This window comes from Mytilus galloprovincialis, chromosome 12 (assembly GCF_965363235.1).
Source record: "Mytilus galloprovincialis chromosome 12, xbMytGall1.hap1.1, whole genome shotgun sequence".
Taxonomy (NCBI): domain Eukaryota; kingdom Metazoa; phylum Mollusca; class Bivalvia; order Mytilida; family Mytilidae; genus Mytilus; species Mytilus galloprovincialis.
Window position 1 is genome coordinate 50,542,846 of NC_134849.1, and position 20,250 is coordinate 50,563,095.

At 33.4% G+C, this 20,250-nt stretch overlaps 1 protein-coding gene across 1 annotated transcript; it reads right to left on the minus strand.

The window, feature by feature from the left end:
- Positions 1–13,315: 13,315 nt before the first annotated feature.
- Positions 13,316–17,634, minus strand: LOC143054122 (uncharacterized). The gene is made up of 2 exons (XM_076227025.1): positions 17,404–17,634; positions 13,316–15,104 (listed from the first exon to the last, which is right to left on the minus strand). The coding sequence occupies exons 1-2, from the start codon at positions 17,483–17,485 to the stop codon at positions 13,546–13,548; spliced, it is 1,641 nt and encodes a 546-aa protein (XP_076083140.1). The 5' UTR covers positions 17,486–17,634; the 3' UTR covers positions 13,316–13,545.
- Positions 17,635–20,250: the final 2,616 nt, after the last annotated feature.

Below are 20,250 nucleotides of genomic sequence, written 5' to 3' on the forward strand. Positions count from 1 at the left end.
CCTATTAGATATCGGGTGAGCCGTAGCGTAGTGGATAGATGATCACTTACTTCTGAGACTAAAGCAGCTAGTTCTATCCTTGTTTGTCGAGTCTCGGCTCGGCAGCAGGGATACCACTTCGCCAACTCGACACTCACTCTTTTTATTTTATTATATTAAATGTATTTTTCTTTTAACTGAATTTTGGGATAATTTTCGAAATTAATTCATAGTAAAAAAAAACATATAAATTCTTTTTTCTTTCCTATCGTAATAAAGGTTGTGCGAGTTTGGTTGACATTTTTTTGTAGTATATGATAGATCCTTTTGTTTGAAAAGAGAAAACGTGTTCACTATCTTTCTATATGGCCCGAGAACACAGTTATTTCGTTGTGCATTTCTTTTAGACAATAAATTCAAATTAAAAAGTTCGCACCTGCTCTTTCTCAAAAAGATTTTTACAGCGTAGTGTACTACCAGTGAGACAAATAATATCAAAATTATAGAAACCTCTACCAGCTCTAACTCAAAATATTGACAATTCTGTGTTTAGGGGGTGTAAAATTCAGTTTGAAAGCTTCAGACGTGATAAAATATGACCTTTTTGGACTGGACCAAATCACTACTTGCACCCAATTTTTTTTTAACATGTAATAACATCCCCTACTCAGTATTTCATCCTATTAATATCAAGAAATAAATTGGGAAAGTGTATCAAATAAAACATTCAAGTTATACACTGTTTACACTAGGGACTATATTCGTAGACAACGAAAACCAAAGGACGATAACTGTGTCCTTGGACCATATAGTGAAAAGGGAAAGCACGACAAAACTAAAGTGTCCTCCGTAGAAATTTTCATCACAGGACGTTAATGTCTAAATTTATTCTTTTTCCATATTTCCGTGAATGTTTTATGTTTCGAATTATTTTTCATCGTGATCTTTAGTCTTAGTGTTGCATTATTTATCATCATAAATGGGATTCAGAAAAAAAACCACACCGGCCCTTATTTACCAGACAGAGCTGATAATACAAGGCGTAAAAAAAATTACGAAAAACTCGCCGATTCGGAATTTGTTCTTTTTGTCTGGTCGTGTATCATTCTTTTCTTTTTCTTGTTAGCAAATATCTTTCCCTGCTCTGCCAAAGAAGAAAAAAAAATACGTCATTTCTCATATACCCTTCATCGTACGTGTTCTCATATGTAAAAAAAAATGTCATTGGTCATAATATATACATAGCCTCAATTAATCAGAACTGTATTTACATTTCTTTTTAGACGAGCAGTTAACACGTTAGACTCGCAATTAAGAGGAGATGGGATCGAATCTTATACTCCCTTGGTTCAGTTTTTATCAAGAATTTTTAATCTGATATTTACGATAGTTTCATCACAAGTGATAATTCCCAGTTCCTTAATAGTAAATATTTTCAACTGTCATAAGAAATTTTATTGAACTGTTGATAAGTGGTGTAGATCTACTTTCATTTTGATTTTGATTCTATAATCTTCAATTGAAAAACATATTGACAAAAGTATTTAAAATTCCCACAATATATGCATGACGATATATAATTACACATGCGTATGTACATACAGGATATTGCACAACAAAGCCAATACAGTTTATATAGTTAAATTTTCCTATTAGATATCGGGTGAGCCGTAGCGTAGTGGATAGATGATCACTTACTTCTGAGACTAAAGCAGCTAGTTCTATCCTTGTTTGTCGAGTCTCGGCTCGGCAGCAGGGATACCACTTCGCCAACTCGACACTCACTCTTTTTATTTTATTATATTAAATGTATTTTTCTTTTAACTGAATTTTGGGATAATTTTCGAAATTAATTCATAGTAAAAAAAAACATATAAATTCTTTTTTCTTTCCTATCGTAATAAAGGTTGTGCGAGTTTGGTTGACATTTTTTTGTAGTATATGATAGATCCTTTTGTTTGAAAAGAGAAAACGTGTTCACTATCTTTCTATATGGCCCGAGAACACAGTTATTTCGTTGTGCATTTCTTTTAGACAATAAATTCAAATTAAAAAGTTCGCACCTGCTCTTTCTCAAAAAGATTTTTACAGCGTAGTGTACTACCAGTGAGACAAATAATATCAAAATTATAGAAACCTCTACCAGCTCTAACTCAAAATATTGACAATTCTGTGTTTAGGGGGTGTAAAATTCAGTTTGAAAGCTTCAGACGTGATAAAATATGACCTTTTTGGACTGGACCAAATCACTACTTGCACCCAATTTTTTTTTAACATGTAATAACATCCCCTACTCAGTATTTCATCCTATTAATATCAAGAAATAAATTGGGAAAGTGTATCAAATAAAACATTCAAGTTATACACTGTTTACACTAGGGACTATATTCGTAGACAACGAAAACCAAAGGACGATAACTGTGTCCTTGGACCATATAGTGAAAAGGGAAAGCACGACAAAACTAAAGTGTCCTCCGTAGAAATTTTCATCACAGGACGTTAATGTCTAAATTTATTCTTTTTCCATATTTCCGTGAATGTTTTATGTTTCGAATTATTTTTCATCGTGATCTTTAGTCTTAGTGTTGCATTATTTATCATCATAAATGGGATTCAGAAAAAAAACCACACCGGCCCTTATTTACCAGACAGAGCTGATAATACAAGGCGTAAAAAAAATTACGAAAAACTCGCCGATTCGGAATTTGTTCTTTTTGTCTGGTCGTGTATCATTCTTTTCTTTTTCTTGTTAGCAAATATCTTTCCCTGCTCTGCCAAAGAAGAAAAAAAAATACGTCATTTCTCATATACCCTTCATCGTACGTGTTCTCATATGTAAAAAAAAATGTCATTGGTCATAATATATACATAGCCTCAATTAATCAGAACTGTATTTACATTTCTTTTTAGACGAGCAGTTAACACGTTAGACTCGCAATTAAGAGGAGATGGGATCGAATCTTATACTCCCTTGGTTCAGTTTTTATCAAGAATTTTTAATCTGATATTTACGATAGTTTCATCACAAGTGATAATTCCCAGTTCCTTAATAGTAAATATTTTCAACTGTCATAAGAAATTTTATTGAACTGTTGATAAGTGGTGTAGATCTACTTTCATTTTGATTTTGATTCTATAATCTTCAATTGAAAAACATATTGACAAAAGTATTTAAAATTCCCACAATATATGCATGACGATATATAATTACACATGCGTATGTACATACAGGATATTGCACAACAAAGCCAATACAGTTTATATAGTTAAATTTTCCTATTAGATATCGGGTGAGCCGTAGCGTAGTGGATAGATGATCACTTACTTCTGAGACTAAAGCAGCTAGTTCTATCCTTGTTTGTCGAGTCTCGGCTCGGCAGCAGGGATACCACTTCGCCAACTCGACACTCACTCTTTTTATTTTATTATATTAAATGTATTTTTCTTTTAACTGAATTTTGGGATAATTTTCGAAATTAATTCATAGTAAAAAAAAACATATAAATTCTTTTTTCTTTCCTATCGTAATAAAGGTTGTGCGAGTTTGGTTGACATTTTTTTGTAGTATATGATAGATCCTTTTGTTTGAAAAGAGAAAATGTGTTCACTATCTTTCTATATGGCCCGAGAACACAGTTATTTCGTAGTGCATTTCTTTTAGACAATAAATTCAAATTAAAAAATTCGCACCTGCTCTTTCTCAAAAAGATTTTTACAGCGTAGTGTACTACCAGTGAGACAAATAATATCAAAATTATAGAAACCTCTTCCAGCTCTAACTCAAACTATTGACAATTCTGTGTTAAGGGGGAGTAAAATTCAGTTTGACAGCTTCAGACGTGATAAAATATGACCTTTTACAATTTTGGACTGGATCACATCACTACTTAACATAAAGATTCAGCACCCAATTTTTTTTAACATGTAATGACATCCCCCTACTTAATTTTTCATCCATTTAATATCAAGAAATAAATTGGGAAAGTGTATCAAATAAAATATTCAAGTTATACACTGTTTACACTAGGGACTATATTCGTACAACGAAAACCAAAGGACGATAACTGTGTCCTTGGACCATATAGTGAAAAAGAAAAGCACGACAAAACTAAAGTGTCCTCCGTACAAATTTTCATCACAGGAAGTTAATGTCTAAATTCATTCTTTTTTTCATATTTCCGTGAATGTTTTATGTTTCGAATTATTTTTCATCGTGATCTTTAGCCTTAGTGTTACATGTATTATCTATCATCATAAATGGGATTCAGAAAAAAGACACCGGGCCGTGCCTTATTTACCGGACAGAGTGGATAATACAAGGCGTGAAAAAAACATACGAAAAACTCGCCAATTCGGAATTTGTTCTTTTTGCCTGAACGTGTATCATTGTTTTCTTTTTCTTGATAGGAAATATCTTTCCCTGCTCCGCCAAAGAAGAAAAAATAGACATCATTTCTCATACCCTTCATCGTACGTGTTCTACTATGTAAAAAAAAGTCATTGGTCATAATATATAAATAGCCTCAATTTATCAGAACTGCATTTACATTTCATATTAGACGAGCGGTTAACACGTTAGACTTGCAATTAAGAGGAGATGGGATCGAATCTTATACTCCCATGGTTCAGTTTTTATCAAGAATTTTTAACCTGATATTTACGATAGTTTCATCACAAGTGATAATTCCCAGTTCCTTAATGGTAAATATTTTCAACTGTCATAAGAAATTTTATTGAACTGTTGATAATTGGTCTAGATCTACTTTCATTTTGATTTTGATTCTATATAATCTTCAATTGAAAGACATATTGATAAAAGTATTTAAAATTCCCACAATATATGCATGACGATATATAATTACACATGCGTATGTACATACAGGATATTGCACAACAAAGCCAATACAGTTTATATTATAATATAGTTAAATTTTCCTATTAGATATCCAGTGAGCCGTAGCGTAGTGGATAAATGATTACTAATACTTCTGAGACTAAAGCAGCTAGTTCCATCCTTGTCTGTTGAGTCTCGGCTCGGCAACAGGGATACCACTTCGCCAACTCGACACTCACTCTTTTTATTTTATTATATCAAATGTGTATTTTTCTTTTAGCTGAATTTGGGGATAATCTGGAAATTAATTCATAGTCAAAAAACATATAAATTCTTTTCTCTTTCCTATCGTAATAAAGGTGCGAGTTTGGTTAATTTGTTTACCTAGTACATGGATCCTTCTGTTTGAAATGTGACAAATACTAAGTCTTACACAATATTTCTATACAGTGAAAAGGAAAAGCACGACGAAAAAAAGTGTCCTCCGTACAATAAAGTTGTGAGTGTATAATCGAAATTTTGTCTTAGTATATGGATGGGTTTTTTTTTTTTTTTTTTGAAGTGAAAAAAATTAAAACCTCTGCTGCCTTTCTATATTCATAGAATAAAAAGAAAAGCACGACGACAAAAATAAAGTACACAAAATAAGGAACAAATTGTTGACACTTGTTCTGCATTTTTATGCCCCGCCGTAGTAGAGTGGGCAATTAGTTTACCCTTGTCGCTTCCGTTTGTACGTCTGTATACATATACATTAGTGCGTAATCCGTATGTACACATGTGTCGGTTTCCGTTCTCTAACTTAAGGTAGGAATAAACAGTTTTTTGCTCTCATAAATTTACCATCCCCTTTTTATTGCTTTCTTGCAATATTTAGCTTACTACTTGTGTCATGTATATGTGTATATGTATGTAATCAGAATCTTCCATAGATTTTATATCAAGTATATAAAATGGTAAAATATAGTTTCTTTTGGGTGTATTCATGGCAACAATCTGCATGTATTTGCTATAAAAATTGCAAAAAGGGGTGAAAAGATGTCACATATTTCCCGAAAATTTGGCTAGAAGTAGAATTTCAATCGCTTGAAGTTATACCTTTTCTGAAGCTGTTACATATATCTTTCAGTTAGTCCAATGAAAATCGTATGTCTTTCTTCTCATTTTTTTTTTGTAAAATTGCGTCAAAAACTTCGTGTAGAAAAAAGTGTTTCTGTATTTCTGAACCGATGGCTGGTCTAGTTATGAAAATACGGAGAATCAAACAGAAAATAGCCAATAAAACATGTAAAAAATAATCTTGATGATCTTATAAACCATCTTTGAGTCTAAAAATGAATTTTATTACACAATAACTTTCATATTTGAAAAATCCACCGGGGCCAAAATGCGAAACCTAGCTTCTAACTGTGTATTGCTTCATAAGATTTTTTTTTTCTAGAGTTATGTCCTTTTAACAACTTTTTCGTTTCCGTTCTCTCTAACTGAAGTTTTTCTGAACCTAATGCTATGAGAGTTATACACGATTGTTATTACTACAAAAATCAGATCAAGGACTGGTTTGGATTGCTTCACTTTTACCGTTTTGCGGTTATGTTCCTTTATAACTTTATATGATATGCATGCGGGGGCATTATCTGTGTCCCCATGTACACATTCCCTATTTATTTTTTCCAAGTCCCAATCTGATTAAAATTCAGACCTATATCAACTCGTGTGCTGGTAGATATATGTTAAACGAATTCAAAGAATTTTATTTTAATTAGATTGTCTCAGTGCGTGTATGTTTCTTTTCACAGTTTCCCATCATCATCGGAAATTGGGTACCTACAAAGCGGAGAACAATGAAAAAGAAAAAAAAAAACAAGATTAAAAATCCTTTAGTTTAGACCATTTCACTGTTTGATGATGTTACTGCTGATGATTCAATTATTTGATATCTGCTTTACTGTTTCATACCAACAAGTATCAAACAAAACCACTTCCGGCCTAACGTCGCATTAAATTTGTCTGGTATTACTATTGGAGCAGGAACTTCTGACTTACAGGAGCATGTGAATTCCTCACGATTTTTATTTAGTATCACTATAGGAGTATAAACTTCTGACTGAATGGAGCATTGGATTTCCCCGTGGGTTTTTTTCCGGAAAATACTATAGGAGCAGGAATTTCTAACTAAACGGAGCATTCATTTCCCCTTGTTTTTTTGTCGGGTATCATATTTTGAGCAGTTACTTCTGACTTAGCAGTGCATTGGAGTTCCCCACGGTTATTGTCAGGTATCAACTCTGGGGTTGAAGTCATAAAACTTTGCTCAGTGTTTGGAGTACAAAAATCATGCTTGAAACATGAAATCAAACATTTTGATTGGTTGATTTTCAAGTACGAGTACAAAAAACTGACTCGAAAGTTTTATGACCGCAAGAAACTTCTTATTCAACGGAGCATTGATTTTCCCTTGGAATTTCTAACTAAACAGAGCATTGGATTCCCCCGACGTTTTTGTCCGACAGTCGATTATCACAATTTGAGTAGAATTTCTGACTTAACAGTGCATTGGATTTCCCGCGGTTTTTGCCGAGTATCAACTCTGGTGCAGAAATTTCTTACTTAACGGAGCATTGGATTTCCCCACGGTTTCTGTCCGGTATAACTATTCACTGGGGTAAAGCTGATGACCGTAACTGCATTCACGGTCATCCCAAGATGTCGGATGAAAAATTAGGTCAGTTTCTGTATTGTCTGTTAAAGTGTTTCTATATCATTTTCTTGACAAATCATACATTGAAACGATGTAAATTTATAAAAGAATCACTCGGAAATCACTAATTACTTCTGAGAAATGTGCATGAAACGGGAAATTCGATTTGAAAAAATCGCCAAGATGACCGTAAATCACAATCGAGATGACCGTAACAGAATCAGCGATTCATAACAAGGCTGACCGTAACTGCTTTTAAGATGACCGTAATTTGTAAATGATGACCGTAACTTTTAAAGGATGACCCTCAATTCTAAGAAATATCCGTATTTATATAACTATCTTTTTGTATCAAATGATTAATCGTGTTGGTATACACATATTAATATGAAAGTTTTATCCTATAGGTAGAAGAAAATAAGACGTGCTTCAAATGCAAAGATTACCATATGTATCTTTTTTACAGTAGAGGGTTCAATTTTTAAAATGAATTTGCCAAAAGACATGCGGTGCACAGCCTTCAACTGCTCGACAAAAGATTTTTGTTTGTTTCTGGGATTCCTTTTAATGACATATAATAAATACACATTTTTAAAAATGCCAAAAAATTGCATGTACACCCATTGATATTATATCGTCTTTCATTTTGTCGTGCAAATAGAATAACAGAAATATTTTGAAAATATCATTCGAATAAACTAGTGAAGGTGAGCTCCAGCAAAGTAGATCCTTAAAATAGTATTGTACGAAAAGCATATCACAAGGCGGAACGTTGTCAATTTGTATATATACAGAAATGTTATTCATACAGTCAGGATTCTACTTCTTCAAAATTATCTCCCCATTACGCCAGTTCATGCTCACAGTCGTAGAAATGGAAGCCATTGTAGGGATGACGCTCTGCCAATTTTGCTCTTGAAAACTGATAAATTTATCCACATAGCACCATTACGATCGATCGTTATATGTCAGTTATATTTTAAAATACAAATGTATCTACTAGCTAATGAGCATTAGTTAATGATCTTGTCTGCATTGATTCAACTTAAAAATATTGTCTGTTTGGATGTCAGATGGAATTTTTGAAAATTCTTAAGCATTTAAAAAAATTCTAATTAAATATTTCGTGGAAGGGCAGACTAAACATTTTCAGTGGTTGAAGATTATAAACCCTAGTTATCACACACACATTTTCATCATCCAAATTAAAAGACTGTCGTCAAGTACTTTTAGAAAAAATAGCTATTCGAACACACCTACTCTGTTTTTGTGATTCATTAGATAGGTATCTCAATTGACCCATATATTTCATCTTTTCGTACTGTCATTTTTTTACGTTATAAAGTCAACCTGTAGCTTTGATATATAATAATGATAGAATCTGAAGCGAGATGCTATATAAAATACTCTTGCTTTGTACGTTTTAAAGACAAAATATACACCCCAAACATGCCCTAACATACAAAGGTGCACTCGATTTTTCTCTTTTCGATACAATCGTTACCTGTTTTGGGGAATTTTTTCTTGATTCACATAATGGAAGGGCAGACACGAAAATTTCTGAACTAAAAGATTGATATGTTCTCCATCCGTGATAAAAAAAATCGGAGGTTATGCATTTTCTACATCCAACTTATAGATACTATATATAAAAGAGAAGATGTGGTATTATTGCCAATGAGACAGCTATCCAGAAAAGACCAAAATGACACAAACATTAACAACTATAGGTAACCGTAAGGCCTTCAACAATGAGCAAAGCCCATACCGCATAGTCAGCTATAAAAGGCCCCGATAAGAACCATGTCGTCGACTTGATATCTTATTGTTTTGCATTACTATGTAATAGATACATTGAAAACTTATGCAAATGGTGTTTTTAAAATAAGAAAATTGTCGTTTTATTTGTTTCTATTAACTTTTTAAAATTTTGTTACTATATCAAACATTACAGTTAACTTTTATCGCTTTCTCGATAAACACAGACCTTCGATTCTTTTGTTCTATTTCAAAAGTGTTTCCGCCTGCATATATCAAGACAAATACACATGGGCTCGATTACCAAATATTCGTATGTATTATTAATGTTTTTAATGCTCCATTTATTGGCATTATGTTTTTCTGGTCTGTGCGTACGTTCGTCCATTCGTCTGTTTGTTTGTCCGTTTGTCCAGCTTCAAGTTAAATAAAATTGAAACTTAGTACACATTTTCCCTATGGAATGATCTTTTTAATTCTAATGCCAAATTACAGTTTTATCCCATTTTCATAGTCCACTAAACATAGAAAATGATAGTGTAGATGAGGCATCCGTGTACTAGGGACACATTCATGTTTCTTCAAATTTTCGTCGTATCGCTGTAAATTTGTGTTAAAATGTTAACGTCGATATCAATAAATATTTCATTGTTTACGAGAAATATGCAATTTACTATCATTGTTATAAATCCTAAATATGGCCAATTATATTATAGTTTAAAAAAAGAAATTTATGAAACATATTTATATCCGCTAACCGAGCCCCTATTGAGATCGACAAACTCAACAAAAAAGCTTTGAATACAATACGGATATTTCTTAGAATTGATGGTCATCCTATAAAAGTTACGGTCGTCCTATATAAATTACAGTCAGTCTTTACAAATTACGGTCATCCTTTACAAGTTACGGTCATCTTTTTACCAATCACGGTCATCCTTGTTTTATGTTACGGTCATCTTGAAAATATTTTGATTATGATTTACGGTCATCTTAACGATTTTTTCAAATCGAATTTCCCGTTTCATGCACATTTCTCGGAAGTAATTAGTGATTTTCGAGTGATTCTTTTATAAATTTACATCGTTTCAATGTATGATTTGTAAAGAAAATGATATAGAAACACTTTAACAGACAATACAGAAACTGACCTATTTTTTCATCCGACATCTTGGGATGACCGTGAATGCAGTTACGGTCATCAGCTTTACCCCAGTGACTATTAGAGCAGAAACTTCAAACGTAACAGAATATTGAATTTCCCGCGGTTTCGTCGGGTAACACTATTTGAAAAGAAACATCTGACTTAATGGAACATTAATTTTTTTCGTGGCTTTTGTTAGGTATCACAATTCTAGCAGAAACTTCCGACTTAACGGAGCAATGCATTTCCCGCAGTTTTTGTCGGGTATCTTAATTGGAACAGAAACTTTTGACTTAATGTAACACTGGATTTTCCAATGTCGGATATCGCTATCTGTGCAGAAACTTGTGACTTAACGGAGCAATGTATTTCCCGCAGTTTTTGTCGGGTATCTTAATTGGAACAGAAATTTTTGACTTAATGTAACACTTGATTTTCCAACGTTTTTTGGGGTATCACAATTGGAGTAGAAATTTTACGTAATAGTCCGAATGGGATAACTATTTTAAATTCAGCTTTTTTTTTTTTTTTTTAGATTAGACGAAAAGCCATAATTTACAATTCCTAAAATCTAGTTTAGATCGTCACACAACCATCATAATACTCTTTATATATTACTATTATATAATATATACCCTTAATGACCCCCAAACTCGATGTTTAAATATGAAAACAGGACCCACACTAAATCGCCACTTTCTAAAAAATCGTCCACTTCTGGTTTATCAAATTGCCTTATTTATGAAAAGGGTTAAAATCCCACTGAACACAGGTCTGCCAACTCGCCCAACTTATTAAAATATCTTGCTTCCTTTAAATATGTTAAATTACTAAGAGTCAGAACCCAGACATCCTGGTGTAGGGGAATGTGTCGTGGGGTGATATGCTAAGTGTCTTTAGTTTGAATCCCAGCATAGACAATGGATTTTTTCACGTAGATTTTGAACGTGTGTCTTTTCTAAATTAATATTTCTCTAAGTTTATTGTGGATAAGCCATTCCCGCTAAATGTTTCAACACTAAGAAAGCATGCAAAAACAAAGAAACTCAAGCTGGGTCGATCTGGTAGGGATGATCCCGCGCTTTTTGTCGGGCATCACTATTTGAGCAGACGGTATTTACTTAAAGGAGCATTGGGTTCGCCAAAGGTTTTTGTTGGGTATTCATATTGGGGCAGGAATTTCTAACATAACGGAGCATGGATTCCCCTGCGGTTATTGTCGGGTGTCACTATAGGAGCATGGACATCTGACTGAACGGAGCATTGAATTTCCCTGCGGGTTTTGTCCGGAATCACTATCTAAGAAGAAACCACCGACTAAACGGAGCAATTGATTTCCCGCAGTTTTTGTCGGGTATACCAATTTGAGCAGAAACTTCTGTCTTAATGTAGCATTGGATGTTCCCACTCTTTTTTTTTGGGGGGGGGGGAAGGGGGGTAATCACCATTGGAGCAGAAACTTCTGACTTAAAGGAGCAATTGATTTCCTTGTGGATGTTGTCGAGTATCACCATTGGATCAAAAACTTCTGATTTAATGTAGCATTGGATTTCTTCCTGTTTTTGTCGGTCTCTTGTCTTATGCTATAATGTTTTCTATCCTTTATCAGCATATGCTCGTGTGTAATTAGTCTTTTTACTTGCTTTAAGTGAAAACATTGAGTATTTGAGGTTGGTGTGTTATGCTATGGTATGCTGTAGTGTCCTGTTTTTTTTTTTTTTTTTTTTTGGTGGTTACTAGTTATTCTCTGCATATATTCTTAAATGAATCGCTTACTCGTTGTATCTTGTTATGTTCGTTCCAACATATTCAAATTTCAAATATTGTTTAATTCTAAATATATCACACTTTTCCCTGATATAGTTATGATAGAAACAATAAGACCAGTGTTTCCTGTTGCCAGTAAATATTTTTTTTCCGGGTCCGATTACCAGCAAAGCAATATAATGGATTTTACTTTCCTCTGACCTTTGTAAATCTTGCATGTATGTTTTTTAATTTTAGTTCAGTTTAGTATGACGTCCATTTCCCCTGAATTAGTACGAATTTTTGTTTAGGGGTCAGCTGAAGTTTAAGACTCATTGGTGGCCTTCTGTTGTTTGTTTTACTCTTTTGTCGGGTTGTTGTCTCTTTGACACATCCCCCATTCCCATTCCCGATTTCAAGTTAGGCTAGTTTCAACGTCAATGGGTCATGGCTGAGGGGACAAGGTCAAATGATCAAATTAGAATTAGCAATGCTTTTTTAACGATCAAATATAATAGATTTACCATAAGTTGTTTCTCTGAAAAAGACATATTACAATTGTGACGCCATCTACGCCGCCGACACCGAAACATCATAGATCAGCATATGCAAGTTTCGCTTTTGGACTCCGTCAAAGCGAGATAATGATTTATGCTCTTGGTTTTCTCTTTTGAATTCGTTCATCTTTTGTCATAAACGGGCATTTCATAGCTTACTATTCTTTGTGAGTTTGCTCATGGTTGAAGGTTGTGTATGCTGTGACCTATAATTGTTAGATCTTTGTCCCACTTTGGTTATTTTATGACAAGTTGTTTCATTGGCATTTATACCACATCTAATTATTTATATCCAGGTGAATCTATTTTTATAATTTTAATTTTTGAAATAAGACATACTCTTGTGGACAGTTGTCTCATTGGCAATCATACCACATCTTCTTTTTATATACAGTATGTGTATATTATAGTTTAAGACATCAGATAATTATTATTATATATATCACACCTTTAAAGGAATTAATGTGTTATGTGCAGAAACCTTGTTATAAGCCAGGACAGCACTCTGATTTCTCTATCATATTAATGTAAATTAAATGTAACCTTTATCTCAAAAGCACCGTTTCACTTTAGAAAATGAATAAAACAAATAGAAATGAGCTGAAATTGTTTAATGGCATTTTAAAAGACGTTAAAACAATTTGTAGTACATGTACACTGTATATAAAATGTACACTTTACATAAAATTGAATTAGTACAGGTACACCAATATAAAAACTTCTTTCCATAAAACAGTGATTATCATTAAATATTCTATTTACAAATAAAAATCATAACAAAACTAAAACTTAGCACTATAATGTGTTTTTGATCATGCCTTATATGTCAAGTTGTATTCCAATTAACCGAGGCTAATGTTTGACCGGAAAACTGCTCGCACTTGTTCTGTGAGGACAACTGCAAATAGTTTATCTGATTTTCAGCTGATTGACATCCGTACGAATCATACTGATAGGGTGTATGAGAAATAGAAGGTACCGGAAACTGTCCAAAATCGTAACTTCCGGTTTGTGGAATATACAATGGCGGTTGCGGATAAGCACGTGGTAAAAACATATTATGTTGAGTGTTCATTGGGCTGTTCATTGATGATTGTAAATATGGCAATGTCAGTGGTTTAGAATTTGCTTGGGCAAACTGTGCATAGCAAACAGGACTCTCCATTGGAACTTGAAACGTTGGAGGCGATAATGAAGGGAACAGTGGCGGTGAAAATGAATGTGTATACACAGATGGTGCTTGAGAAAAACGCTGCTGTGAGAACGAAGTGACAACGGGTGTCGACGCGAACGATGCTGGAACTGACGGAAATGTGGATGAAAATGAAGATCCTGTAAATGTATCAGTGTCATAAGTTACATTTCCTGTTATCGGCGATAATGACGGTGAAATCGATAACGGACTGACATGCCCCAAATCCGGAAGCTCTGGAGTTTTCCGTGTATCGTCGAGTATCGATGAATTGACTGTTAAATACGAAGCATTCAATCCACATCCTTTGTTTGTCAAATTGTTGTGTTTCTGTCGTTTTTCCTCGGGGCTTGAGTCGGAAAAGCTTTCATTTCCACTGTCTCTACTATTATTAACTGTCCGTCTTTGAATTTTTGGTAGACTTTGGTCTAAAATTCCACTATCAGATAAATTCGGTCCATAATGCACAGTACGTGTTGGTACATGCATATCTTGTTTTGTAACAAAGGGGTTACCCGCTGATTCTTGGTTAGTAACAACTACTGGTGTGTTGGTTTGTGACGAATTCATAATGTTAACAGTCGATGCTAAACCTGGGATAAAACAAGCCTGTGCCTCCAACACTTTTCCAGGTGACTGTGTTGCAATTATCATTTGCTGAAAAATTTCCATTTTTTTCTCCAAATACACAGCTACTTGATCCCAGAATTGTCCCGCATTTACACGGAAATATCCCCATCGAAGGGTGTTTGTCCCACTTTCTGAATCTACATTCGGACGATAGTCTCCTCTAGCAAAATTAACTATACTTCCAGGAACTATGCACCATAAATACGTTGATCTGTTGAGATTATGATTCCCACTTGATCCCCTACCAATAGCAATCTTTGTAAAACATTTTGTTTTTGAAAGACTATGGCGGACAGCATTACACCAATGTTTCCGAGCAGAACTCCGGAAGTATGAAAATCTATTTTTGATATATTTATAAATTTCTGTTATCGGTAAACAAAAGTTTGGTGATCGAAGTATCGAAAGGTAGATCATTTCTGTGTAAGAGTAATTTGGTTTCTTGTCCGCTTTGTCTTCTTGGTCCAATCTTTCATATACCGTTACAAAATCGTCCATAACTGTTCGTAGTTCCGTTTCTGCTGCTGATAAAACAGAGGGCGTTGTCAGTCTTGATGCCATACCTAAAGAAAAAAACAGCCACACATAAATATTTAATTTGGACTTTAAGAATGAATCATAAATGCATGACAGAAATTGTAATATACAAATCTAAAATGTTTGCAATAACTTCAACTGCATGTTGATTTTATAAATTGTTCGATTGGTTGTTAGTTTTTAATGCAACTTTTAGTACTTTTGTCTATACCGTGGATACGGGGCGCCGAATGGGACTCCAGTGGTTTTGTACACAATTCAATTCTGTCATAACAAAATCATTTTCGTCTCACAAAACGATGTGATACAGACTTGTTTTATGAGAACTTCAATTTTGTGATGACAAAATTCATTTTTGTAGACAAAATTCATTTTTTTCATAACGATTTTGTCAAATAGGTATGCAAGTAGACAAAATTGACTTTTGTGACAAAATTGAATTTCGAGTACAAAACCACAAGAGTCCCATTCGGCGCCCCGTAGTGGCAGACAGTTTATAATGATGGAGAGATTCGCCGTGTATCGACAGAGAAATGGCAATCTTAGTCAATTGAGATCAGAGTCTCTTGGTAAGAAAAACGTTTTTGTGAAGTTCTTTCTACAAACTAAAAGGTTAATTTTTGTTACATTTGTCAGAATAGTAAGAAAAATAAAGGTTACAATATATGTTCTATATTCATTCTAGAGCGGCTGTCTACTGCTTATGATGAACTGATAGTATTATCTAATTCAGAAATAAATTCTATTTACAGTCGACAATATGTATACAATCAGCAAAATAAAACAGAGCTGAAGAAAGATCTGACATCCGACTGTAATATGTTGTTTAAGTATCGAAAATTTCAATGAAAACGAAAAAACTGATGTCTGAATAAATTAAAAACATAAACCTTAAAGTGAGTGCCGACGAAAAAAACAACGTCGATAACTGAAACTATGATCGTTTTGTCTCGCTTAAACACAATACAAAATGTGTGATGGAAACTTAAAGGGTGCGCGACTTCAGGTCAACTTTATTTGATACAACCCTTGATTCACAACTGCCATGATTTAATTATTATATTTGTAGATTAAAAATGCGAACTATCACCACTAACAACTTTCTTTTTTTAGTTTACTCAATGATGTTTTGGTACAAACGTTTTTTTTTACGAATAAAATTATTTTATTTTCTAGAGTATTGCACACTTTACAGAGAGTGAAATGCGCAGCATGCAATTTTCCATGCCCAATAACGGCTTTCTTGTGGTTCTTTAATCCATCAATCGTCATTTTAATATTACCTAAATTAGCAAAATCACTTTAAAACTTACCGAACTAAATAACTATATTTTTTAGGGATGGATGGGGTCAATTACCAACAGCATAGTGTATTGCACAAAAGCAAAAAAAAATATAAATTCACATAACCAATTCAAGTTCTTTGACTACAGTTATTCTGTGTCAGAAACCTAGTATATGTCAAATATTGAATTACAATCCAAATTCAAACCTGTATCAAGTGCGAATATTGTGTGCATGTTTCAGGGTTGGGCCTCTGTGGTCGTATCAAGCTGCGCGCAGCGAAGCAATTTATTGTTTTTGTTATATGTCACAAACTGTAAAGTAATAAAATGTTGAATTGAATTGATTATACTGAATTCACACAGTCAATCTGTTAAAAAGAACATTGCTCACATTGATTTATAATTATACAACTGGTAGTTTATAATCCTTCCTAAAAAAAAAATAAACAAGAATGTGTCCCCAGTACACAGATGCCCCATCCGCACTATCATTTTCTATGTTCAGTGGACCGTGAAAATGGGATAAAATCACTAATTTGGCATTAAAATCAGAAAGATCATATCATAGGGAACATGTTTACTAAGTTTCAAGTTAATTGAACTTCAACTTCATCAAAAACTACCTCGACCAAACCTTTAACCTGAAGCGGGATGAACGAACGGACGGACGGACGAACAGAACAAACGAACGGACGCACAGACCAGAAAACATAAGGCTCATAAATGGGGCATAAAAAATAGCATATATGACCGGGAGCATACAAACGATATTACATATGCCCTGAACAGCAAATGGAAATATATTCGTGAATTGGTTTAACCAGAAAGTTTTTATCGTTATACAATGAACTTATAGAATCAATTTAATCTAATGTAGAAACTTAAGATTATTTTGGTATACTCTTTAATTCTGATGTTTTAAGGTGGTACCTCCCTGTAGTGTCAGAATTTTTGACTATGTCATAGCGATCAATATATTCGCACGATTGCACAGATTTGACAGTTTTAAATAAATCAAAGAAACTTTATGTGAACTCACCTATAAGTGATGCCATTTTGGGATGACATTGGCTTGCATCTTTCAGATCTGTGTCTGTGTCTTCTCGTTTGCGCTTGACCATGTTTAGGCTTTCAGCTTGTGTGTTCAAAGAATTAACTCGACGTCAAATCCCTCAGCTTGTATGATATAAAGTGAAGATGGAATATCTTATAACTAAACTTTAACTCTTCTGTGACACTTTTTTGTTGTCAAATATGAGCTTTCGATGGCACTTTGAACTCATTTCAAAACTTGCACGAGAAATATACATGTGTCATTTTCATCACGTGGGTGTCTTTTTCGTGATTAAAAAGTGTTCAAATTTCTCAGTACCATACTTAGCTTGTTGTTGTTTTCTGATTGTTTGATTGCTTTGTTTACGTTTTGTTTGATTGCTGTGATTATGATAATACGTTAATTAGTTTTAAATCCAGGTACAAAATTAAGATAAGATTTTGAATTGAATTCTAGTGTTGAGTGACATCTTGAGAACATTGAGAAATTTAAATATTACAATGCAAAAAAAAAAAAATGAAATTTTAATTTATTTTTTTTTTGGTTTTGGTTTATTTTTTATCTTATATAACTTATTCCAAACTTTTATAAAAAAAAAAGCGAGGTAAAACAAATATGATAAAAAATAAATAATTAATTTTTCTAGGAAAAAAAGTATTGTAAATATCAAGTAGCCCGTCATACATCAATTTTCAAAGTTTAGTACGTTTACTGTTGTTTGAAATTCATTTATATTCTAACTTATTTGACTTGTTTCTGAATGCATTGGTACATTGTTTTTTTTTCAAATGCACATATTATTATAGTATTAATGAATGGGTGTTTTTATAATGGCCCTGTTATATGTCCAAGGTCTGTTATAATGGTCGAGGAAGTCTGTAATGGCCTGAGGCAACGCCGAGGGCCATTACAGACTTCCGAGGCCATTATTACTGACCGAGGACATATAATAGAGCCATTATAAAAACACCCATTTCTTAATACATTTATTAACCAACATTTATTAACCAACTGAATAAAAGTGTATGTGTTAATATACCAAATATCCAAGAAATTAAGTTGACAGAAGTTATGTGTTGAAAAACAGGAGGAACAGTGATCCCTATATATGGTTCTTTAATGTTGGTTGCTGGTTACTAAATAAAATAAAATACAAAAAAGTATTATACTCTTTACAACTTAATTTTATTAACTTTATTAAAAACTCTAACTGTGCTTTATACAGACAAACCGGGCATTAATACAGTCATTACAAAAAAAAACAGGGCCATTACAGAAAAAACAGGGCCATTACAGAAAAACAGGGCCATTACAGAAAAAACAGGGCCATTACAGAAAATATGTTATTTTTAATAACCAGTCATTTTTGGCAATAATGTACTTAGTTGGTTAATAATCAGATGTATTACTATTTTCTTGTTATGACAACACGTGCATTGCAAAAACAATTACAAAAAAATAAAACACTACTAAATAACCGAGTACACGCTATACTAAAAAAAATGTTCACATGCAGTTTCAGTAATTCTAAAAATTATTGAACATTATTTCATATCTTCATTACTATTTTTTTTTTTCATTATTATTCGTTTCTATTTTCATTGAAATAGACAAGACAATTTATAACAACATAGGTACACGTATGGTGCTACAAGAGGACAATGCTATAAAAAGGAATGTTGTCAAATTAGAGAATGATAACAGAGACATATAATACTAGTTCATATTATTATCCTGCAATTTGGGTGTTCTACTATACAGATACAGCCCTACAGATATCGCTATGCTGTATCTGTATACTATACAGATATCGCTTAAAAGCTCCGCCCACTGCCGGACTGAGTATTGTATGAACCTGTGTGACCTCAGAATGTGTATTGCAATCGCATTCCAATGACGTATCAATTGCGAATTAACGATTACTTTTATACGTTCTGTATGTTTTCTAATATTTTTTTAGAGCAATAAGAATTACACCAACTTTCTGATAATGTACACACATGAACAGCAGTCTTTTCTACGATGACAACTATCGATTTCAAAACTTGTGTATCATTGTGTAACAAAAACAACCAGTTCAATTTCAGCATGATGTTTAGGCAGCAACCATTTGATTTTCTGGGGGGGGGGGGGGGCTATGGTTTTTTTTCTGGACAAATTTTTTTTTTTCGCCTGCGGCGAAAAACAATCTATTTTTTTCGCGACAAGTCGAAAACAATTTTTTTCTTTCAATTTTAGCATTACATATAGTGGCAGCTGAGGGTGAAAGAAACAATTTTTTTTTCTCAGAATTGAAAACAAATTATTTTTTTCTCCAAAAACTGGAAACAAACTTTTTTTCCACAAAAAAACATAGCCCCCCCCCCCCCCAGAAAATCAAATGGTTGCTGCCTTAATGAATGTCGAGTCTGAAGCGTAGGACAACTCGTACACTCCTGTTTCAAATTGGACAATGTTTTGTTTTTTGTTTTTACTGTTGAAATAAGTTGTTATGTTAAAATAAATAATTAATCACTTTGAGCGATGCATTATTGTTGACCATTTGAGATTCTTTTTTTTTTGCGAACCCATCTTCAGCTGAATGTGTGATTACTGAGTCGTACTACTACACGGGCCTCAAGGGATTTCAAATCGAAAATAAATGGAAAACATTTGTTTTTGTGTCTTTCAAAACCCAAATAATATACAGAATTAATTGCAGGATAAAGACAATAACGGTTTAGTGTCTTTAAATATTCGGCTCGAAACAGGTGTAATAGCTCGCTAAAAGCTCGCATACACCTTGTTTCCTAGCCTCGTACAAATACAGCTGATATTTAAAGACACTAAACA